The sequence below is a fragment of the Salminus brasiliensis genome, chromosome 2 (genome assembly GCF_030463535.1).
Source record: "Salminus brasiliensis chromosome 2, fSalBra1.hap2, whole genome shotgun sequence".
NCBI lineage: Eukaryota > Metazoa > Chordata > Actinopteri > Characiformes > Bryconidae > Salminus > Salminus brasiliensis.
Genome location: NC_132879.1, coordinates 37863483 through 37888724, shown reverse-complemented (window position 1 = coordinate 37888724; position 25242 = coordinate 37863483). Strand labels below are relative to the sequence as shown.

The 25242-nt window shown below is 41.3% G+C and overlaps 1 protein-coding gene across 1 annotated transcript in view; it reads right to left on the bottom strand.

Annotated features, from left to right (window-relative positions):
• Positions 1 to 20195, bottom strand: part of pdzrn4 (PDZ domain containing ring finger 4) — a 56375-nt gene extending 36180 nt beyond the window's left edge. The window contains exon 1 of the mRNA XM_072673846.1: positions 19714 to 20195. Coding sequence (XP_072529947.1) covers positions 19714 to 19782 — 69 coding nt within the window. The 5' untranslated portion in view covers positions 19783 to 20195. The remainder of the gene's footprint in view (positions 1 to 19713) is intronic.
• Between the last annotated feature and the right edge of the window lie 5047 nt (positions 20196 to 25242).

Genomic DNA, 25242 nt, shown 5'->3' with positions numbered 1-25242 from the left:
CAGCTTGGTCATGCTGGTTGACTAGCTTAGTCTTTTGGGGCCTTTTGCAGTTTCAGTGTTTTAAAAGTCAGCATTGCGTTAACAATTAACAAATGATTTATTGTGTAGGCCAACACAACTCCTGTTCATAACTATCCACAGATCATCTTTTTAAACCACACACACACACACAACCATTCACCATTTTCTTAATGAAAGCTGCATTAAGCTGCTGAATGAATGATGGATGAGGTCAGTGTGGTGTGGGTCATTATCAGACACACGCAGGCTCAGAGGAAGCAGAGTGGCCGAGCCAGGGTCTGTCAGTGGTCAGACAGGCTGTCACTCACCCAGGGGGCCACGGCCAGCCAAGGGGAACAGACAGGAGCACTGACCCCTCAGTCTGCCACTGTCTGCATGTGTATGTGTGCGTATGTGCCTCCAGTAGCTTACTAGGGCTCCATTGTTCGTAATAAATAAACATACATGCCCAAGGTGACAAACGGTACAACACCCTGTCTGTCACTGCCACATACTATGCTGCATATGATGATACATCACGCTGTCAGGCACCGGGCTACTGCATGTCCATTTGCATACCTCTTATATTTCTCTGAATGTGTCTTTATTCATGCTTACACTGTCAAAACCCCATTACAGTCTGTTTGCAAATGGAAGGATAGCCCAGGGTGACACAAAGGTGCAGACTATTGTGCCTCTTTGCAGGACCAATTGAATGTATACAGACGGACACTAGCTCACTGTACAATGTGCCGTATGACGGGAAAGAAGATCATTTCAAAAGCACAATGCTTTCCAGACGATATTGAGGCGGTCATTCAGTGCACCTTTCAGAGTATGGCTGCTTTCAATAGAAGCCCCCCTTTCGCTCCATTCGCTCAGTAGCGTACCATTTTTATCCTCGCACCTCATCCTGACACGTGTGACGTGTAAGTGTGTGTGTGTTCACAGTGTTCTCAGAGAAGCGGACAGACATATCAGGACCTGCCACATTTCCCAGTAACCCTGTCGGTACATGAAACTCAGTCAGCATCTGTCTATCTATCTATCTCTCACCTATGTGAGTCTCCATCACCTTCCGACAATCTCTCATCCAGGAAACATTTGCGATATAAGAGGGAGCTGGCATTCCTAGCACTACACCGAGGCTAGCAGTATCTGCAGCTGTTATTAACATTAGCATGAACACAAACACAACTGTCTCTCAGTGCTGAAAATCACACTCTTAGCAATAGTTCCTAAATGTTTGATGTCCAAATTCTGCTCTTTTAGTTTTAGCGCAGCAGCTTTAGTGAGCGTTAGACCTCAATAGTCACCAACCCAAAACCTCTCTCAGCCAATGTATACCACACCCAGGCCACTTCCACTTCACAAGCCAGCTAACTTTAAGCTTAGTTGGATCTGACCCTGGATTTTTACTTTGTAATGGTGCATCTCTTTTTACTGGGATACATCACCATGGTAACATCTCTGTTACAAACATGGTTCTTTATGGAACCAAAAGTGGCTCCTCTGTGGCATCACTCATCACTGTGCTACATAAATATAAAGCAGGTTTTGCTCCAGTAAACACTACCATGAATGCTTTTACTTTTTTAACCACAGCCAAGGGTAACCACAATCCTTTGGGACCCCCAGACAGTCCAGATGTTTGCTCCAACCCAATAGTAATATTAAGTTTAATTAAATTGTAACAGTTTTTAAGATCCTTACAGAAAGACATAATTTACTTTGTTTATTATTTATTGTTGATTGTTGACATGCATGCCTAAAGTTGTGGTCTAAGTGGTCAGTGGTCTAAAGACTAGAGAAGTGTGCTTGGGACGGGAAGGTTGCTGGTTCAAATCCCTGGACTGGCAGGAATGTGGGGAAGAGGGCAATGAAAGAATAGTCCTTCTCTTTCCTGAACAATCCCTTAAGCAAGGCATCTAACTTGATGTGGAGCCTAATTTCTTTGTACTGCTGGACAATTACTATAAATGATGAGCTTAATAAAAGATATAAATTAAATATCAATTACAGCTCAGTAAGCTTTTGAACTTACCTTTTTTAAATTAAGCATTAAATTAAGCATTCTGTATGCACTCAATCTTTGATGCATTCACTTCTACAGATGCATACTGCATACATAACCAGTAGTTACATTCCCTGCAGAAAAAAACAGCCTGGCCAGCTCAATGTAGTCAAGCTGGTTAAGATGGTTGACCATCTTAGGATTTGACCAGCATACAGTATGTTTAAATGGTCTACAAGCATGATCAACCTGACCTCCTTTAGTTTAAGACTGTGTTCTGTGTTTTTTTGTTACTTGTCATACGTGTTGCTCTCACCAAGACAAATTCCTTGTATGTGTAACATACTTGGTGAGATAAAGAGATTCTGATTCTGATTCTGATTCTGAGCTAGACAACCATTGTGATCAAGCTTGCTGTTTGACCAGTTTGACCATCTAGAATCATCAAGCTGGACATCCAGCAAGACAAAGCTGGTCTACCAGTAGATCGGCAAGACCAAGCTGACTAGCATGCCCAGCATGACCAAAATCAAATGCAACATATATTATGCTGGTCCAGAGCTGGTAAATCAGCTAGTTTACCAGCATAAGGTATATTTTCGTCTGGATGATTTTGAGCTTTTCAATCATCTTGATCAGCTTAGACTATCCGAAACGAGCTGAATTTTTCACTGTACTGTTAATGTGTTAAAGCTACATGGTTATTAGAGGCACTTAAATACAATATAAAGTGAGACTATTCAATATTCTTACGTTTACAACAATATGAGAAAACATATTACCAGTCCAGAAATGGTTAAGATTGGTAAAATACTATCTGAATAACAGAAGACCTAAAGACAGTTGACACATTGAATTTACTGAGTACAGCCACAAAAGTGAGCATGCAAGCAGAAAAAGGCTATGATAATATTTATAGATCTTCAACAGCACATTTTAACTTGTGAGGACAAGCAAGACAGTTAATACTATGAGAGGAAATTAACATATAGTTGAAGGTGTCCTTTTCAATGCGCCAAAAACAGTGGGTTTGGAGGTGCAAAAAGTAAAAATCATCTAAACACAATTATTTGCACATTGTCTGAAGATTAAAGCTTTAAAGGCATCACAGAGTGATTCCTGCTTTTAGTGTTTCACACATCAAAGACGGAGATGTAAACTGGATATTAGTGCTGGGTGGTATGGCGGATCTTTCAGTATACTGTTTAAAATTCATCCCATGCTTTGTTTTTCATACAATTCTGCAAAAATAAGAAACAAAAAACACAGAACAAAAAGATTATGGTGGAGGTTACCCCTCCCCCATCTAATCCATTTAAAATTATTTGAGATTACGGAGGAGACTAACCCACTAGAACTGTAAACTAAAAGATTATGAAGGATATTAACCCACATTAACTCACATTTACTGTAAACTAATTTGGGATTACAGAGGAGATTACCCACATTTACTGTAAACTAATTTGAGATTATGAAGGATATTAACCCACCATTACTGTAAACTAACTTCAGATTACAAAGTAGACTAACCCATGTTTACTGTAAACTAATTTAAAATTATGAAGGGGATTAACCCACATTTACTGTAAACTAATTTGAGATTACAGAGGAGATTAACCCACATTTACTGTAAACTAATTTGAGATTTCAGCGGATATTAACCCACAAATTCATGTAAACTAATTTAAGATTACAGAGAATATTATCCCACCATTACTGTAAACTAATTTGAGATTACGAATGAGATTAACCCACCATTACTGTTAACTAAAAGATTACAAAGGAGATTAACCCACATTTACTGTACATGTGTAAGAGTTTTCAAGTACATTAAAGCCATTATCATTTATCAGTAGGTTATTTTCACCTTTTGCAGAACCTAGAATGCAGCATTCAACCCATCCAGTTCATTCGGAAAATCATGTTTTATAGTCCCCAATCCTTTCTCACATTCAGTGCTAGAAGCTATTTCCTCTCTTGGCGCAGAGCCAGCGGAGGTGTTACCCATGTGTCTTCTACCCATATGGGCCTGTTAATCAGGTGATAATCACAATGGCACACTTCACTGTGCTGCCGCACTGCTAAAAAAAACATGTCCCGCAGAGTGTCGTTATACGCAGAGTAGACAACCTGCACATTTACCACTACTACTTTTAGCCTTTCTTTTTATGGAGCATTCAGAAGTTCATAAGACCTTTCATAAGATTTTTACAGTACTTTTTAAAAGCAGCATGTGCAGCAATGTGGCTGAGAATCCTGGAAGAAAAAAGTTTGGAATTATGATAAAACTTTATAATTTTGTAAATTATTATGGGAAGTGAGCAGAAAGGAGTATGTATTGTTTTTTATTCAGAGGCTGTGAAAAATCATTTAAAAATGAAACTTTTATATTAAGGGTAACTGTTCAATTTACCACTGTTAATGTAAATTGCCTGGTTTGCCAACTATGTCTGTAGTGCAGGCTGAAGCCAGGCTTGTGTGCTATGTGTTGATCTGGCAGAATCCATGATTGAGATTACGCTAGGCAGCACTTATGGGAGACCTAAGGATAAATCAATAAAACAATAAACTTACAAATGCAATGGAAAAGCAAAGCCCCAGTTCCCAGTTCAAGAGCTTTCACAGTAACAAGAATCCACAAGCAGTGAACAAGAGCGAGAGGCTGCACCTAAGCACAAGCTGAAAACACAAACCGTGTGCATATGGTAAGTGTGCATACAATATATTAGATACAGTAGTATGCAATGGTTGGGCCACCCCTGGGTCAAATTATAGTGCTGATTTTCTAATTGAAAGCAAGTGAACAAAAAATACATAGAAATTATGCTCAAAACGCCACTGAAAAATTTAACTTTCAGGGTCAATAGAAGACAAAATAAAGCAAAATAAAGTAACTACATACCCTGACTTAATACAATTATTAAAAGCTGCAATGCTTTCTGTAAAGGTTATAGCTTGTAAACTGTGAAATTACTTTTGATGACAATGCAGTGAACCTAAACTATAGAACTTTTCAGTAATCTGTTAGAATATGCTGTACGTTCAACACACTCTCCTCTGGTTTACTGGACTGACAGTGGCATTGTTTTAGCTATTCTTAATCTAAGTAAGCACAGTCAGCAAATTTACTGTAAATGCTCTGGTTTGTTTGGAATAAAAACCTGTGGCCACAGCAGAATATAAGATTGGACACTCTGTCTTTAATGTTAATCAGGCCTGGTTTTTCTGCAAAATTGCCAAAAAATGCCAAAAGGTGCCAAAAAGAAATACTGTAATGAACTGCATGATTCTTTAAATAGTTCAGGAAACACTTGTTCTCCAAGCAACCAAAAGGGTGGATTCTATAGCAAAGATGCCCAATGCTAATCTCAGATATCTAAGGATTAACCTTTTGCACCTAAAAATTACAGTCAGGTGTGTTGGATCTGGGCTCTCTAGGGTGGTAGATCTCCAGGACCAGGATTGTGCGCCCCTGTTCTATAGCACTGCTCCAGATCTGCTCTTTTGGCAGATTCATTTATGAGATTTGGATACCGATGCCAAAGTCAAAATCAGAAACAGTCCCTTTTAAAAGGTAATGGATGACAACAAACGTCTAGTAGCAAAAGCTCACCTGTAGATTTCCGTGGCACCTCCACTTAATAGTAGCTGCATTTTTTTTTGCATTTGCTGGATTTTGAGTTGTGATGCACATGTTCTCTTTTTTTCAGCACTAACATTCCCGAAATGCCTTAATCAGCTTCAATCTTCTCAGTAAGTGGGACGACTCACAGAGGACTTGTGCAGGTAATGAAGGACTCCTCTGCAGCTCAGCTTCACTTCATAATTACCAATCAGGTTCCAAAGTGCTCAGAAGCCCTGCGCTAATTACACACAGGCGTGCGTCTAGGGGGGACAGCCGGGTCATTTTCTCCTCCATCTGATTTGACACAGCGTTTTGTATCTTCTCAGCTTAAAGCAGAACAAAAGATGAAGTGGGCATGATTGTGAGAGACACAAAACAAGACCATTATGTGGGGAGAGAGCAAGTTGGAGAAGCACATAACGGGCTAACTGTGGTGGAAAGCAAGAAGGACACGGTTGTATGGTCAGAGGGGGAGGACAGACAGAGAGCCCTACACATGCACGAGTGCATCCTACCACGCTTTTTCTTTGCATTTTATTTAGTGCTCAGAACATGGATGGCGGGCAACACAAGACATGACACATGACAGATAAATATGATATTATCTGCCCACCACAAACGCACACACACACAATTGTGAATACTGTCAGCACCAGCAAATGTTGGCATATACTGAGCTGCTCTGAGGATGTAAGTGTGAGCGTGTTTTATTAAAGTCCTTAGTTGACTGAGATGACAGAAAATGTGAAGACAAGGCAACAGTTCTGGAAGCCATGAATATCCAAGTGATAGAAAGCAGACCTAAACAACAACAAAAACAACAACACATGCAAAATCAACAGGGAACTACATAACACATTAACACACTAAGCTTACTCCACAAATGCCTCACAAAGAGCTCAACTATAAGGGAAACATTACATTTAAACAGAGACAAGAAACACCTAAAATGAATAATAAGGGGGAGGGGCTAGAGAATGACAATGGATGGAGGAAACACCTTATAAGGAAAGACAGCGGAGCGATGAGGTGGAAGTTAAACATAAACCTGGGAGAAGTCAGGAAAAGAACTGAGAGACATTTCTATTGGAAGATCCTTTCCTTTGGGCTTCAGTTATCTGGCTAACTGAGAAATATCAAGAACAAGAACAGACAAGAGGAATAAACAAACAAATCTTACAGCAAGAACTGACAGATATGTAGGAATGATTATAGCAGAATTCTATCTGTAATTACTATCCTAAAAGATCAGCATCTGGTAGACGGTTGGATTGGACAGATGTTTCAAACCGATATTTGGTCATGTATTTTTTGTACTTTGGAAATCCTGTACAGTATTTCTCTGTGCCATGGAGGTCAGCATGTCTAATAAATTGGCCAGTGCACAAGTGCACATCGTGGTAGTGTGTGAAAGGGAATGGGACAGAGTCATGGAGAGACAGTATAAGGCACACTGAAGAGCAGCTGGACAGCGTTTGATAAGCAGATAGAAAGGTCAAGCTCCACACTCTGTGGGATGAAAAACCAGAGGAAAGGAAAAGGTCACATGATTATTCCATACAGTAGTCTTTCAGAGCTGTCAAAGAGCAGGCGAGTCAAACAGCAGTGTAAAACACAACCAAGCTCCAGTTTGAAAACACAGTGTTAAAATATGCAGGATCTTACCAGCTTTTTATTCACACACACACACACACACACATACACACACACACACACACACACTGTCCACATCCCTGTTCTATTGTTTATATCTCTCTAATTATCAGCACTGGTATAGTTAATATGGAACATATATGTTATGTTTAATGTAATAATACAGGCTTACGGTCAACTATGTGCCAAAACCAAATGAAGGCTAAAGTGAATGAGGCTTCAAGTGGAGACGAAAGCTTTTTAAAAGTCATTGTCATGATTGTCAGCTTTCCATTTAACTTGAATAGCACCTGTAAAACCAGGTACTGTGTAATTTGGGCTTTGTTAGCTAACCAGATACAATAGAGAGAAGAAAATGAGTGCAAGAACACACACACCCACACATTTAAGTAAAGCTGTCTTTGTGGACTAATGTAGAGTTTTGTACATAATATACTGTCACTGCTGGGCTATAACTTGCTCGCCGCTTAAAAACTAATGCTAAAGGATGAGAAAACATAATTGCCCACCAGCAAGGTGCACCATGAAGGAAGCGGTGTCTCATAAATAGAGCTGATGCAAAGGTTTGCGAGCCCCTGTTCAAATGAGACCTTTTTATTTTAAGTAAAAATAAGTGAACAGATAAGATGACAAACTGAAATCTGGCATTTTCTGTGTAGTTTAGAGCACAACTTCTGTTTACTTTCTGAATATGACCATATTGAGAAAATAAACCATTGCATATTTAATATGCCATTGCATGCTGTTAATGCTGTCACGTTATTTTTTTTATATTATATTAAATGAAACAAATGAACAATAATTATGCCTCGGAATGTGCAGAACATGCAATTCAACTAGATGTGCACAAATGTTAACATTTGCTGGTTGGATACCTTTGGCCAAATGACGTTGCAAAGGCTCAGATTGTTTTTCTGCTAGATTTCAGGTCTTGATCAGCAAATCTGAATCAAATTCCAAACCATATACATTTATTTACTCTTTAAACTCTCTAGCTTTGTCTAAAGATTCAAAAGCAAAAGTATAGCGGATAGCGGGGGGTGGTGTGTGTGTGTGTGGGGGGGGGGCTGTAGTATGAAATATTATTAAGAAAGATCAGTTTCAGGGGAACTGTTGAGGTCAAGATGAGGTCTGAAAGACCAAGAAAACTCTTGGAGATAACCACTTGTATGCTGGTAAGATAATAAAAAACGCAATTCAAAGCCCGTATATGACTGACAAGAGCCTGTATGAAAGTTTAGCTGAGTCAAGAGAGCACTGTTCCACTGTGCAGCTTTGCTGAAAGGATGTTACAGATCTGGAGAAGCTAGATGCAATTTGAAACAAGTGCTGCGGACTGATGAAGTCAAACTAGCATTTGTTAGTCTCAATCAGAAAAGGTATGTTTGGGGAAAAAAAGAAGTGTAGTTCATGAAAAGAATGTTTTTCCAACTCAACCTGTCATGTTTTGGGGTTGTGTGGCCACCAGTGGCGTTGGCAGTATTGCACAGACGGAGGCAAGAATGGATTCCACAAAACACAAACATATCCTGGATGCAAATGTTAAACCATTTGTGAAAAGGTTAAAGCTTAAAGAGGATGAATTCTACAAAACAATAATGCTCTAAAATACAGGTCAAAAACCACCGTGGGCTACCTTAAGAGGTATTAACGCTTTAGGACTGGCCCTCACAGTCCAATGACCTTAAAGGTATAGAAATCTGTGACTAGAGCTTAGATGATTGAAGAATATCTCGATTCAAGTAAAAGTAGAACCCTTAGTGGAAAGCATATATATATATATATATATATATATATATATATATATATATATATATAAAATTGGTTTTAACAAACTACGAGGCCAAACTAACACAGGTACAGGTACACACACAAGACAGTGTTTAGATTAAAGTTCATGTGGATATAGCACTCATTTTACATGCCATTTCTATGGTAACATGAATTGGAATTAGATTTCCATTTCTTTACATAGTGAGACACAGCATCAGGGTCTCAGAGCTAGCCGAATGTGAGCGTGAAGATGGGTGGGGTTGGGGGGGGGGGCGTTGGGGGTGAAATGAGATAAAACTATTGGTGCACTTTAACCAAATTTTCCATTCAGTTTGGCCTCAGAGCACGATAGGTCTCAGTAGCTACTGTGGAGAACTGTGGGCTGTATTAAAGACTCCAGACTCCTTTGTTTTGGATAAGGTCATCCACTTTCTTCTATGGACAAGAGGATAGGAGAAAAAAAGATGAACTCCGCAGCTTCAGTGTTACATCTCTGAAAGGAAGATTTTTTCAGCTCTTTTTTTCTTTTCTCTCTGTCTGCTTTGTGTCTTTATGGTTGACACAGTTAACAATTCCATGCATGTCCTTGTGCTGAGTGAAAGTGGAAAAAGCCTATTAGCTTATAGTTGTTGCAAATAAGTATGTTTTTTTAGTCAAAAGATGTTATTTTCATCTAAGTACTAAGAAGCATACTAAAATGATGACGTATGGTAATGAACCAAATTCTAGCGATGTATCAGACAGAGGTTAAGCTCAGCAATACTGGAAAATTCCATTAAAGCACAGCATTACCCAAAATGTTCTCCAGTGTCGCGAGCCCCAGAAAGAGGAGGGGTTTTATCTGCCAGTCAAAAGTAGTTCTAGCAGCATTGGGACAGAGGAATACCATGGGTTTTAAACAAGATTCCCATGACAGATGAACACACACGCATAGATGTTCCTAGTGCTGTCTCGGCCTGTTTCAGAGAGCCCCCCTCTAGGGCGTGTGCTATCTGTCAGGCTTATCATCCCGGCCAAGATCAATCAAAACAACATGTTCCTTTTCTCTCTTTTCCCTCTTCCTTTTCTTCTTCCTCTGCCCCAGTCGTGTTTACGGCTGAAGAGAATAAGTCAAGTCAGTCAGCTGCTTAGGGACAGCAAGATGGATGGCTACATTTGCCGCCGACAGTCAGAGGTTTGGGCCTGGCAAAGATGATCCTGATAACTGCGCACAAACACAAGTGCAACTGGCTGACAACTAAGGGAAAGTCTCACACACACACACACACACACACACACACACACACACACACACACACACACTTGCACAGTCTTGAAGGAATATCAAGGGGCTAACAGTTTCAATTACCTTAAAATAATCATGTTTGAAATTGTCTATCAGAGTATCAAAGTGGTGAGGGAGATGAACCCTGGCCGCTATGCTGTTTATATGATGGATGTTCGGGCCTTTAAAACGTACTCTTGGCTCTGGCTGAGTCAAACAATTCTGTGCAGAATAGCTTTAGTAGAGCTCTAATTTTTTGTCACACAAAAGAAATCTTAATTTGATGATGAAATCTTGTAGCTTGACCTCAGAATTGAACAGCGTATTGAACATGAGAACATGTGCATTGTTATGCCCCTAGTGCGCATGCAGGCCAGACATGGGCAAGACACAAATAGTGGAGTTATAACATAACTGAATTGTGGGAGAACGACAACGCCCCGAACCCTTCATCCTGGCCCTGAAGCCCCTTATATAACCCTACTTATCAGTCCAATTCCACTCCGTCTCCAACCCTTCTTACATCACACCACACCGACGGCTCAACACGCAGACCAACCTGGACTCCAAACCAAAAATATTCTCCCGTTCCAAAGCTCCAAAATCTCAAAGAACGCCTTCCTTCCCTAGGCATTAGAACCAATGAATGAGCAGGTGTCCCAACCCTTTTGTCCATATTGTGTATGCAGGCTTGCTTGTGTACAAGCAAAAGAAAAGGCATTTGTTCACTGCTCCCTTTTACAAAGGTTAGTCCCCCATCTGCAGCCACATTAATGACCGAGTCACAGTGACCACATTACTCCATATGGCCATCAGCAGGCACAGCAACACACCTTCTGCTATCTTCATGATCACAGTAGTGGGGCAGAGGTAGACGGTCTCCCTGCATCTTGAGCAAAATCAGGAAACAACTTGCTTCTCCGTGCTGTCTTTACATGCTCTGCGGTTGCAGTTTACCAGCTGGTTAACACAGGCCCATTTTTATAGTGGTATAGTTCATGTACATTGACCTTAACGTTAATAAATAACTAAATAAATGGATAAATAAATACATAATAAAGTAAATAAGCAACATTCAAATAAATCGAGTCATACCAGCTTGTTATGGACGTATTATGAACTGTTCTAAGCGCCTCTTCCCTGTGATTCAAACCAAATACTGGGTTCGAAATACACCACAGTGCTCAGCAGGTAGGAAATGCCCCTCTTCCCACCCCAGTGCTGCTTCACAGACAGGGCATGTGGTGAGGCAGCTGTCCACACGGAGAAATGACCATAGCCAGACGCTCCATCACTCCCCTGGGAGCCGGACTCACAGCGCCACCTAGCACCACAAACCCTGAACTACACATCTAGCACCTCCGGCTGTTAATGTAGACTATTGCTCATCAATCACAGCAAGAAAAAGTAAAAATTGTAATATTAATAATAATAGAGGATATTGTATAGAAAAAGGCTAAAAACAGACGACTATGGGCCTTTATTAACCCACACTCACAGCTTTTTAAGTTTGGAAACAGCTCTTTGGGGTGGTTATAGCAGGAGTAATTGTAAGGAGGATCTGGAGACATCTGTCATCATCACTGTGCCACGAAATTTGTCACAAAACAGAGGAAATATATACCTTTGGAACACAATCAAATCATGCACGCCGTTTCCAGAACTCAAAGCTAAAATGAGATCCCTGCCCATTATAGGACAATCAAATTAGACACACGCAACAAATAACCTTGCGTGGGAGAGACAGAATGAGAGAGAGAGAAAAAGCCAGAGAGAGAGAGAGAGAGAGAGAGAGAGAGAGAGAGAGATGCCAAATGCATGGGCTCTATGTGATGAGAGTAACAAAAAGAAGGGAAGAGGTTTCTATGGAAAGCGTAGAGAGCGCGCATGCGAGAGAGAGAGAGAGAGAGCGAGAGAGAGAGAGAGAGAGAGAGAGCGAGAACACACACCCTACACTCATAAATCATAAATCTCTCAGGCCTCCAGGGCTGGAGGGTCTAACTACCAGGAATAGAGTCGGGGTGATCAGACACAATGTAAATGCAGTCTCCGTGTGTGTGCGTTTGAGGGGAACAAAGAGTGTGTCTTGGACTTGAACTTACATCCAAGCAACACACACACTTACACACACCTACAGTATGAACAGGAAATACCCACTTTTATATCTCTTCAATGTGTGTCATCCCACTTATCATTCTATCTGCTTGTAGATGCTTATTTAATTTCCTCCACCGCCCCCAACCCTCATTACCTCCATTATCCTTGTCTTCTTCACGCTCCAAACAAAAGTTCTGTTATAGCTTCAAACACAAGCTTTATAAACCTGCTATTACATTGTTATTACATACGATACTCCAATATAATGGCGATGAGAGGGAGAATGAGCATGAGTATGGCTGACTGAGATACAGTGACAGAGAGGCAGAGAGACTGTCACAAAAAAATGAGAGCATGAGCGAGAGAAACCTAAAGAGAGAGGCAGAGAGAAAGCGCGGCAGAGAGAAGCTGTGTGTGAGAGAAACAGACAGAGAGAGAGAGAGAGATAGAGAGAGAGAGAGAGAAACTCAAAGAGAGAGAAGCTGAAATAACGCAACAGATAGAAGAAAGAGAGAAAGAGAGAGAGAAAGAAAGATAGAGAGAGAGAGACATTGAGAAAGGCAAACTGGAAAAAAACAGTGAGAGAGGTGGAGAGAGAGCACGACAGAGAGAAGCTGTGCGAGAGAGAGAGAGAGAGAGAGAGAGAGAGAGAGAGAGAGAGAGAGAGAGAGAGAGAGAAAGAGAGACAGAGAAAGAGAGAGAGAGAGACAGAAAGAGTTTGAGAAAGGAAAAAAGACAAAAATAGACAAACTCTGAAAGAGTGAGAAGCTGTGAGAGAGAGAGAGAGAGAGAGAGAGAGCACGAGAGTAGCTAAGGGAGAGAAAGAACGAGATGGGGGATCAGACACAGACTCTTTGACACACTTTCTCTGTCTTGCCATGGAAATTCACTCCACAGAGAGATGCTGAAGAGTTCTACCCCCTCTCCCCTGTGGTACTGTAGCTCCCTCTAACTCTCCTTCTCTCTCTCTCTCTCTCTCGGTCTCGGTCTCTGTCTCATCACAACACTCCCTCCCAGCTTTCCTCGCTGTGGAGCTTTTTCACAGACTTATAAGGATTAAACACACTCCACAGGATCAAAGGTAATATCACGCAACACACACACACACAACACGGTTTTATGTCATTTGGGGAGTGCAACAGCACAACAGACACACATGTACATGTGTTACCAGTCGTAGAAGATACACACACACACACACACACACACACACACACACACACACACACACACACACACACACACACAAATTAACCCAATGGATTGTGTGAGCAGCAAACATGCTGGGGGCACAAAAGAGCAGAAATAAGAGAAGATGTGTCTCTTTGTTGTCTAACGGGGCACTCAGTGAAGGATAAAGCTGTTCACCATGCCCTCTTTTATTGCACTTCACTCCCCAGTGCCCCGCCACAAAGGGGCCAGCAGTAGCCACACATACAAATGCTGCTCAGTCCACCTGGGTCAACTGGGAGGCAGTCATAAAGGGCCCATACGATGGGAAATTAAGTGTGATTTATATGATTTGCTCCTCAACCCATACAGTCCATGATGTCACAAAATTTTCATATATGTCACATTTCCATATATCTGCCTATTCAGCCTACAGCAGTGTACCTATCCTGGCCTTTCACACTAACAGTATTAGGAGGATTTCAGCCCGTGTTTAGGAGGCACACTACAAAGCAGACAATTGAAAAAGACCTAATTTACATACTGTATGCATGCAGTCTTAATGACATAGAAATAAAAACAGCTTATATATTTTATATTATTACAAATTACATATTTGGTTCATAGCACCACCATAACACTTCCTAATTGATCCATAGAGGGCAGAATATGAGCCCTTTAGCCCTAAGATTATTATTCAGTTATTAATCTTAAGCCTTTAATCTGAAGACTGATTCAGTATCTAAGCTAACATTTAAGTTAAGACCGAGGAAGTTATTGTTTCTGTACTATAATCACTGTAAGACAGGCCCTGGTGTTTTATGGGATCAAACTAAACACACACTCACATACACACACACACACAGTGAGAGGAAATGTCCTATCACCCCCTACCAGCCACCAGCAGGGATAATCTGTCTGATAAGGTGCACAAGAAAGTTTTTACATCTAATTAAAGTGCAAAGCAGCTTAATGAGGCCGCGATCAGAGCAGCGTGAAAATATTCATTAGTACACAAGGCGCTAAGGAGAGACAAGTCGGCCCTCCCACACCGAGCATGGCGAGCGTGGGTTAACTGAGCGTAGGTTAACTCTGCAGGGAAAGCAGCAGAGCTGGGGGTCCCAATGTAACTCTCTCACAGACAAACCTTGATTTTTAAATGATAGTTTGGTGGAAAATCAGCAATGCCTTCTGACGAAATGCAATGTAACGAAATGCAAAGCACAGAGAGAAAGGGACAACTGAAGGAAGCCAGAGGACTGCTGCAAGCGAGTGGTCAATGATAGGCTAAAAATTAAGGGTCACATACAGCATTCTGTAGCATTTGTACCTTCAAGTTACAGCTTCAAAATCATTCTGATGTGTAACACTGCATAACCCAAGTCTTATTTGTTATTAAATCCTGTAATATTACTCTACTGCTTCAGTCCACATGCTCCTTTCACTATCAGTGGCGACTCTGTATCTCTCCGCTTGTAAAATGCATGTGTAAAGCAGATCCTATAGGGGTAGTCTCCCTTCTCGACTGTAGGGGGAGCACAGGAGGAAGAATAGCCAATTCTCACCTAATACTTCTTCAAATACAAGTTTCTCATACTATGTGTGGCACATTCATGTTGCGGTAGCCTTCACACCTTACCAGGCTCATATCTAGTACTTGCAGAAAAGAAAGCACTACTGAAAAATCGAATTTACCCAGTTTTTTTTCCCAACCCAAATGTAGTTAATAGACAAGATGCTTGCTGTTTGAAGCTGGTTTCTGTAGTTTTGCACCAGTTAAGCGTTAATGTAGGCATGAAGTAATGGAAGTTTATAACTATCAAACCTGGTCATCACATAAACCCATGTTGGGGGATCAATTACATTTGGGATAAAGTGGTAAAAATTTAATCAGAAAGATAAGAAATCAGAAAGCCACAAAAATGGCCTTGCGTCAGCATCTTCTGTGGTTTAAGAGAAAGCCCAGCAGGAAGACAAGAGTCTGGAATGAACACCACAATGGGCATCACAACACTGCCTCCCTACGTTCACCTAAAGAGTGGCTGTGGTGACAGTTCAGCTACAGTTCAGCTCCACTGATGCCGACCCCACTGTGCAGTGTCTTAATCCAAAAGAGACTGTTTAGGTCAGCGAAGAGCATGGGCAGCTGACACTTGCTGCTACACGGCATTATCACATAAGAACTATAACTGTCGATGTCTGGCAGAAATATGTAAAGCTGATTCAACTCATTTGGACATTTCAGCTCTAATTTAAGACTTATTCAAATAATGAATGAATGAATGAAGTTAACTCAACTGAAGAAGTCTTTTAGATGAGTCTTGAGCCTATACCTCAGGGTCAGTCACCTTAATGTACTGCTGCTTAATGACCAAAGTGTGGGGATGAGTGAATTACATAGAAGACAAACTAATGATATACAGTGGGGAGAACAAGTATTTGATACACTGCTGATTTTTCAGGTTTTCCCACTTGCAAAGCATGTAGAAGACTGTAATTTTTATCATAGGTACTCTTCAACTGTGAGTGATGGAATCTAAAACAAAAATCCAGAAAAATACATTGTATGATTTTTAAATAATTAATTTCCATTTTATTGTGGGAAATAAGTATTTGATCATCTATCAACCAGTAAGAATTTTGGCTCTCACAGACATGTTACTTCTTCTTTAAGAAGCCCTCCTGTTCTCCACTCATTACCTGTATTAACTGCACCTGTTTGAACTCGTTACCTGTATAAAAGACACCTGTCCACACACTCAATCAGTCAGACTCCAGCATCTCCACAATGCCCAAGACCAGAGAGCTTTGTAAGGACATCAGGGATAAAATTGTAGACCTGCACAAGGCTGGGATGGGCTACAGGACAATAGGCAAGCAGCTTGGTGAGAAGGCAACAACTGTTGGTGCAATTATTAGAAAATGGAAGAAATGCAAAATAACGGATAATCTCCCTCGTTCTGGGGCGCCATGCAAGATCTCACCTCGTGGAGCATCAATGATCTTGAGGAAGGTGAGGAATGAGCCCAGAATTACACAGCAGGACCTGGTCAATGACCTGAATAGAGCTGGGACCACAGTCTCAAAGAAAACAATCAGTAACACTCTACGCCGTCAAGGATTAAAATCCTGCAGTGCACGCAAGGTGCCCTTCCTCAAGCCAACGCATGTCAAAGCCCGTCTGAAGTTTGCAAATGACCATCTGAATGATCCAGAGGAGGAATGGGAGAAGGTCATGTGGTCTGATGAGACAAAAATAGAACTTTTTGGTTTAAACTCCACTCGTCATGTTTGGAGGAAGAAGAATGATGAGTACAACCCCAAGAACACCATCCCAACCGTGAAGCATGGCGGTGGAAACATCATTCTTTGGGGATGCTTTTCTGCAAAGGGGACAGGACTACTGCACCGTATTGTGGGAAGGATGGATGGGGCCATATATCGTGAGATTTTGGCCAACAACCTCCTTCCCTCAGTAAGAGCACTGAAGATGGGTTGTGGCTGGGTCTTCCAGCATGATAACGACCCAAAACACACAGCCAGGGCAACTAAAGAGTGGCTCCGTAGGAAACATCTTAAGGTCCTGGAGTGGCCTAGCCAGTCTCCAGACCTGAATCCAATAGAAAATCTTTGGAGGGAGCTTAAAGTCCATGTGGCCCAGCGACAGCCATGAAACCTGAAGGCTCTGGAGGAGATCTGTATGGAGGAGTGGGCAAAAATCCCTGCTGCAGTGTGTGCAAACCTTGTCAAGAACTACAGGAAACGTCTCATCTCTGTAATTGCAAACAAAGGTTTCTGTACCAAATATTAAGTTTCTTTTTCTGGTGTATCAAATACTTATTTCCCACAATAAAATGGAAATTAATTATTTAAAAATCATACAATGTATTTTTCTGGATTTTTGTTTTAGATTCCATCACTCACAGTTGAAGAGTACCTATGATAAAAATTACAGTCTTCTACATGCTTTGCAAGTGGGAAAACCTGAAAAATCAGCAGTGTATCAAATACTTGTTCTCCCCACTGTATATATATATCTCCAGTGGTTCTCAAGAAAGCAATTTACAAACAATGAATGGCACACTTTAGAAATTCCTTGGTTCTCGCTAAAACCCTTGTAATCCCTAATGTCAAAAGTCACAGTGATCACAGTGCGGGATAGTCTACTAGGCTATGTGACAACATGGACATGAACAGATAAAAAACAAAAAAAGGCATGTAATGCCCCACAAATTCAACACAGTCAACTCACCAAACTGGAGGTAAGGGCTGATTAGACTATCTATATACAGAACAAATAAGTGATTATTTTATTGATAATCTTGAGCCTCCAAATCAGCAACTTCACAGTAAAAGGAAATCTCAAAAAAAGTCAATGTTCTAATATAAAATGGAGGATTAGAGGTTGTCTAATTGTCCATTGATCATGCATTTTGGATGCCATATAAAGAACAACTGCCAGATTCAAATCATATATATTAAATATATTATATTGAAAAATAATCAAAAGCTTAGAGACTCTTATTTGACCTGTTTACATGTCATTTCGACCTACATGTAGGTCCTCACAAAATGTTTGCTGAGTCTCAGGACAAAAGCTTCACTATAGTACTAAAAAGAGGTCCTCTGACTTGTAATTATAGTAGATCCCTTTTCGGTGCGATTTAGAGCCCCTTTTTAAAAGCTTCTAAAAACGAATCCACAGGAGGGTTTCATTGCATATAAAAAAAGCATTTAACCAGGTAAAGACACACAATATTTTAAGCATTCAGATGCTTACTTAAGTTGCCATGATTCTCTTGGAAACACTGCCTTTACTATAAACCACAAACAGAACCATATTTTTTAAAAGATTGTACCACACATGACATGAAAATTTAGGAACTTCTTGCACAGCTTTTTTTTCTTAGATTAGTTTTAAGACAAGATAGGTGTATGAATGCAATTAAGATGAGCTTAATGTGGTTGTTACCTTCCACAGTAAATTTGCTTACAGTTTTCAGTGGGAATCCCCAGTTTAGTCATTCCCAGTTCCCACCCACAGACGATAACTTCCACCACACATCACACAGTTTTGAAAACACAGTGCCGAACAAAAGATCACGCAATTTCAGCATAAGGAGGCAAACACAGCTACACGGTTTTATTAACCTAACTAAGAATAGATGTCTTTTTTTGATTCAACTAAGTTGAGGAAGATATTTTTTAAAAAGCAATGCAGAAAGTTATCATTCACAAGTATTCAAACATTAATCTGTGACTGTGATGTCTGTGTGTGACCCAAAACAAGCGTAGTATTCGTTCATTCAGAAGATACACAAGCCACCCTAAGTCCAACTCCAACAGCAAAAAGTGAATTGGATTGACCTGATCTAAATGAGTCCATCAGCTCCATATTATCCATTTTCATACACATACGCTTAGGTCTTTGGAGTGATGCCACAGAAGAACCAGTTTAGGTTCCCTAAAACCATGGGATGTAACCAGAGGGTCAGTGACTTTAGCATTTTTGGTGAGAAGCAAAATACATTTGAATATGTACACAATATAATATGAGAGATACATCAGTCAATAAATCAGTTAAAACCAGCTACATCTCTAGCACATTAGGGGAACATTGAGTCTGGTTTTAGTGAGAACATTGACAGTAGACCAAAGTTTAATTTTCTAGGTTCTAGCAACTGAGGCCATGAATCTGATCATGGAGCACCTTGATCATACCAGAAAACAAACCTTTATTAAACATAATAAACCTCCTAGGAGCCTGGACACAGTTAGCAGCTCAGCGGATTACTACAAGCCAAAAGCCACAGATCACTGTAGAACATCTTATGCTCTGTTCAAAATCATGACTGTCTTCTCAAAAAAAGGGGTTTATGTCTGCGTAAAGAACCCCAGCCAATGGACGCTTCAGGAAGTTAGACCAGTAAGTTACAGAACCTCCACATAATGTAAGATTCTACAGAAATCACAGGATTGCCCCCTCCAACTGCACATCCAAGCCAAGAACCATTCAGGAACCTTCATTTTTCAAGCCAGTACAGTGTTTACATGGCAGCAATGTACCCATTCAAATCAAGTGAAGCACAGGCATGAATGGGATAACTGGGAGCTCACCTGAGCGATCTCGTACAGCAGTTTGTAGTGTTCCTCTCTCTTCTGCAGTGTGCACAGGTTACAGCCCATCCTGGCCGAGCTCGAGAGGCACCGCTGGGACCCCACCACCAACGTCTGGCAGTGGCACGCACAGTCACACACGCTCCAGGGATCTCCCTCAAGTTCTGAGCGACGTCTCTCATCAGTGGCTCCCTCCTCACACTCTTCTGCTCACGTGCGAAAAGCCAGAAAGCCAAAAAGAGGGAAAAAAGGGAAAAACAAGGAAAAGGACAAACCGACCAGCAGACTAGACCTGGCAGGGTGCTTCCAATTGAGTGTATATGGGTGTGTGTGTGTGTGTGTGTGTGTGTGTGTGTATGTGGGAGTCAGCGTTTTTTGTTACGCTCTCTCTCTCTCTTTCTCTCTCTCTCTCTCTCTCTCTCTCTCTCTCTCTCTCTCTCCTCCTCTATGCCTCTCTCCTCATGTCTGCTCTCCTCTCTCTTTCTCAGGCATACTAGTGAAGCACATTCACACACACACACACACATACACGCTGTAGTAATTCTGGCTCCAAGACACACCCCCTTCTCTCTCTCTCTCTCTCTCTCTCTCTCTCTCTCTCTCCCTCAGTGAGTGAGGTTTGGTGCACATGACTACACTCTCTTCAGCTCATGAATAATAATGAACCCTATTGGTTATTCACAAAAGGGGTGGTGGAAGGTTGTGGAGTGTGTGTATGTGTGTGTGTGTGTGTGTGTGTGTATACTAACTGGTTACACATCTCAGCATAGGCTCAGAATTAACAAGGTGACGGTGTCATTACGTCAGTCCTATTAGAAATCTGTTCACCATTCACCACCCAAGAAATACAGCACTGTGCAGAATCAGAGACCGCCCTTCATTCATCTAATTTCCAACCACAACAGCCATTAAGAATAAGTTGTTCATTTTTGATTAGATAAACAATAATAAACTAAAAGAAATCAAAAATTGAGAGGACTAAAGCCCGTCCTCATCACATAAGCAGCATGTACAGCTTTCATCTTTGACATATGAAGCTGCAGATCTAAAAACAGGCAAAAAAAAATCAAAATCTTACTGAGAACTGATGAACCCCCTCCCCGGGTTCCAGACGTCAACATCATTGAATGCATCTGGGATCACTTGGTGAGTAGCAGAACATGCTCCCAACACCAGGAGAGTGAGTACTAAAGACATGCGTCCTCAGAATCATGTGAATTCAGCCACCGCCTGTTTTCAAACTGCCGCTGATGCTGCATCACTAGGCAACCAACATGATCTGAGGAAAGCGCTGAATCCCTAGCTCTGATACATCAGTCAACAGATGCCTGTGCTGGCCAGTATCAGGAGTGATGAGTGGAGACAGCGCCATCTAGCCACCCCGAGAGAGCAGTGCCGATTGTGCTCTCTCAGGCTCCGGCTGCCGATGGCGAAGCAGCATGACCCAGAATTCAAACTTGTGATCCTCGGCCCATAGTTTCTTGTTCTTGGTGTGTCTAGTTATACAAAAGACGTGTGGCACCTGCTCTGCAACAGAAGATACACACACAGACACGACAATTGATTATCAACAAAGTGGCTTCCTAGCTAAGTGCCGAGAGAGAGCAAGAGAGCAAGAGAGAGAGAGAGAGAGAGAGACATACAATTAACTGTGTAGTAGCAGGGCAGTTGTCTGCTGGCCATGGAGTCGTCCTCTCGGGAGGCGGTAATCCGATTAGCGGAGCTTTAATTTCACTCAGCAGGCCTGCAGGGGAGCAGGACGATGCTTCTGTCCACATCAGGAGACTCCCTCTAGTCCACACTCCTCCTACACAACATACACACACACACACACCCCACCGACACTCCTCCTGCCAGTCCGCCTGGCACCGAAACCCAGTCTACTTTGGAAGAAAAGGGAACATTAATTAGGATCAATGCAAATGACATTTGTTTTGTTTATCTGCTGTTGTAATTTGACACCACAATGTTTCTAGTAAAAAAAAAAAAAAAGGTTCAAGAAATTCTTAGAGATTCTGTTTCCTATAAAGAACCACAGGCATTCTGTTCTGCTCTGCTACTCTGCTTTCCAGAAAGGCAAGAAAGGGTCATCTAGAAGATCTAAAGATGCTCTTCAGAATAACGTGGGCAGGTCTCATCACAGTAACCTTTTAAAGGTGGAATGACATGCTTTGAGCTGCTACAATGGGGGGTGACCTCAGGTCTCTTTGGGCCCCTGACACAGCACCATTCAAACTATTCAATACTGTCATACAGCAAGAGGTCGGAGATCAAATTAAAAATTAAATGTGCAACCTTATGAAGGAAAAAGACAGCAGTAATTGGCTACACATTCTTGACAGGTCATTTTCTCCATTCTGTAGGAAGAATCACTTTCACAATTGCTGACAAAACACTGATTCTAGCAGATTCTGGTAATGGTATTGTTGAGCAAAACAGTCAAATTTACAATGTTATAAAAGTCAGGAAGTCTGTTTAGTGCTCCAGATATCTGTATTTGTATCTGTATTGAGATTCAGTCACTTTACATTTTTACAAACTTTACATTTAACAGGGCCTTGTACACTATGTGATTTGACAGAAAACATGCACAATTAATTTTGTGCATATTTTTAATACATATATTTATTTATTATTAGTAGTCCCCAACAGAGATCTGCAGCCCTGTACACAGCGCTTGATCTGACTGGAAACTGATGAAGGATTGTCAGTAAATATGCTATTAAAAGCTCATTTGTGTGTTTTCCTTTGTGTACTGGGGTCAGTTAGTACAGAAATATGGTTTCATTGTGGAGCTCAGTGGGGCAGTGTTTAGATCAGGCTACTCTGCTGTTGACCGGCTGCACCCAAACACTTGACTGAAACGTCCTTTTCTAGATCCTATCTGACCCAGTAGTCATGTGGATCCATAGGTTAATCAGCTCAGCAAGCATATTTAATGAGAACATGAGCTACAGATCAGACAGAATTGAAGAAAGTAGACAGGAAAGGAAGATACAGACATACACAAGCGTAGATAATGAATCCTGAGGTCTGGCATGGAGTGGGTTTAAGTTGGCAGTGATTGATTTCATTCTTATTCTTATTATTCATTCTGAATAATTGCAGTATTGCATTCGTTTATATCCCAAATACCTACTTTTTAAATACTGTTTACTCTTTTGAATGTTATGCATGTACAACTATCAGACATAACATTATCACCACTGGCAGGTGAAGTGAAAAACATTGATTGTCTTCATCTACATTGGCATCTGTGATGGGGTGAATGTATTAGGCAGCAAGTGAACAGAAAGTTCTTGAAGTTGAGAGACCTGACCCACTTTGACAAGAACCAAACTGTGATGGCTAGATGGGTCAGGCCATCTCCAAAATATCAGGCAGGCCTAGTGGGGTGTTCCTGGTATGCAGTTGGCAATACCTACCAAAAGTCCTCAAAGAAATGACAACCACTGAACTGGCAATAGGGTCTTGGGCACCTATGGTTCACTGAAGGTCCCACCCAACAACTTATAGGACCCCAAGAATCTGCTGCAATGTCTTGATGCCAGATCCCTAGCTTCATAGGTCTTGTGGAGTCTAGGCAGCCAACGTGCTCAGAGGAAAGCGCTGAATCCCTAGCTCTGATACATCAGTATCAGGAGTGATGAGTGGAGTGAACAGTGCCATCTACCCGCCCACAGAGAGCACAAACAATAGTTCTCTTTCAGACTCAGACTGCTGGCAGCAAAACGGCATGACCAAGGATTCGATCTCGCTATGCTTGGGCCATAGTGTCAGCGTTGAAGTCTGCTGAGCCACCTGGAGCCTGAACATGCTCCAACTTCGTTGGATATGTGGTTAATGGAGCCTTGTGCCTTGAATGAATACATATGTTGTGGCGACACAAACGGGACCTATTCATAATTAGGCATGTGGTGCTAAGGCTATAGCTGATTGCGTATATTGTTGCCATCATGCATAAACTTTCTCCATTTTTCACTTTTTATCAAAATTGAAATGAACACATTGGGTACATCAGACTATGCTTTCTGAATTGTGTGCATTGACATTGCTGCTGTCTATCAACACATACCTGTAGTTCTCAGTGAAATCAATGGCATATAAACCCCCAAGTATTAATGGAGCTTACGCCCTTTTAAGAAAATGCATTTAAAATGACTAACAACATGTATTCACACACAGCGTGCCTAAACTTTTGACTAGGACTGCATATTTACCAGCACTCATAACACTCCAAGCTCCTCCATAACCTTGTCAGCTAACCATGACCAGAACCTAACCCTCCATTCTCTTTTTAACAAGCTGCCAGAGGCTATATGAAGAGCAGTGCATCTCAATAAGCAGCTGACGGAAAATTCTTCTAAAAAGTTTATTTTTTATCCTGTAGGAGGATGATGCCTTTCATGTCCTCAATGGGGCACCTTGGGGGATCTCGGTTTGATAGTTTTTCATGAATGAGACTGAATGGAGATCTAAGACGCCCTTCTGAGAGTCCTACGTTGAGCCTGAGATTACTTGTCGCTCCGCACCTCAAATCCCTGTATGACTTTTCAAACAGCCACGCTCTGCCTTCACAGAACATTCAGCCCATGAGCAACACTTCTTAACTCCTATTCGACATAAATGTGTAAAGATCTACTGTATGGAAATTCTGTGGAAAACTGGATTGTTCAATAGCCACATTTCCGTTCTTAAAACAAAGAGCAGTTATTGAAATATGTCTTGCACTATGGTTTGTTTTATGGAAAGTCTATCCTTTGCATTTTTGCCAGAGTTTTATCAAACAGCTTGATTTAGAGGAGTTTAAAAGTTCACCTCTTTTACATGTGCTTTATTGGATTGTGTACTGTTCTTCACCAAACTCAGCAAGGATTTAAACATTTTGGACCTATCCAGATATGCATAGTTTGGTGACACTATTTAAGTGGTCCTCTTTACATGAAACCAGCACTAAATAGAGTTAACATATCAACACCGTATCAATGACATAGTGGTAGCCAAGCTACATTAAGTTACATTAAGTTGATTATCAAGATACCTTTTATTTAATTAGGTTCATATCTGGGCCATCTCTTCCGAGTGGCTCAGCAGAATCACTTTCAAATGGTCTGCAGAAGGTTTCTCCAAAGGTCAGTCTCAGAAGTTGCATGTTCTGGCTCCAAGTGGCTTAGCAAACTAAGACGCTGACACTATGGCCCAATTATCAAACATCCACAGATGTTTCTTTCCATCCACTGTCCTTCCACTGTAAGAGGAAGACTCAACACTGTGGGTCTGAAAGGATGTGGAGCTGATCAAGATCTTAATTTTACTGAGAACTGATGAAGCTGCTGCTGATATCACCCCCCCCCCCCTCCTCGGGTTCCATGCATCAACATCATTGAATGCATCTGGCATCACTTGGATGGTAAGAAGCAGAACATGCTCCCAGCGCTAGGAGAGTGAGAACAAGCACATTCCTCCTCCGATACATGTGAATTCAGCTGCCGTCTCTTTTATAGCTGCTTCTGATGTAGCGTCACTTGG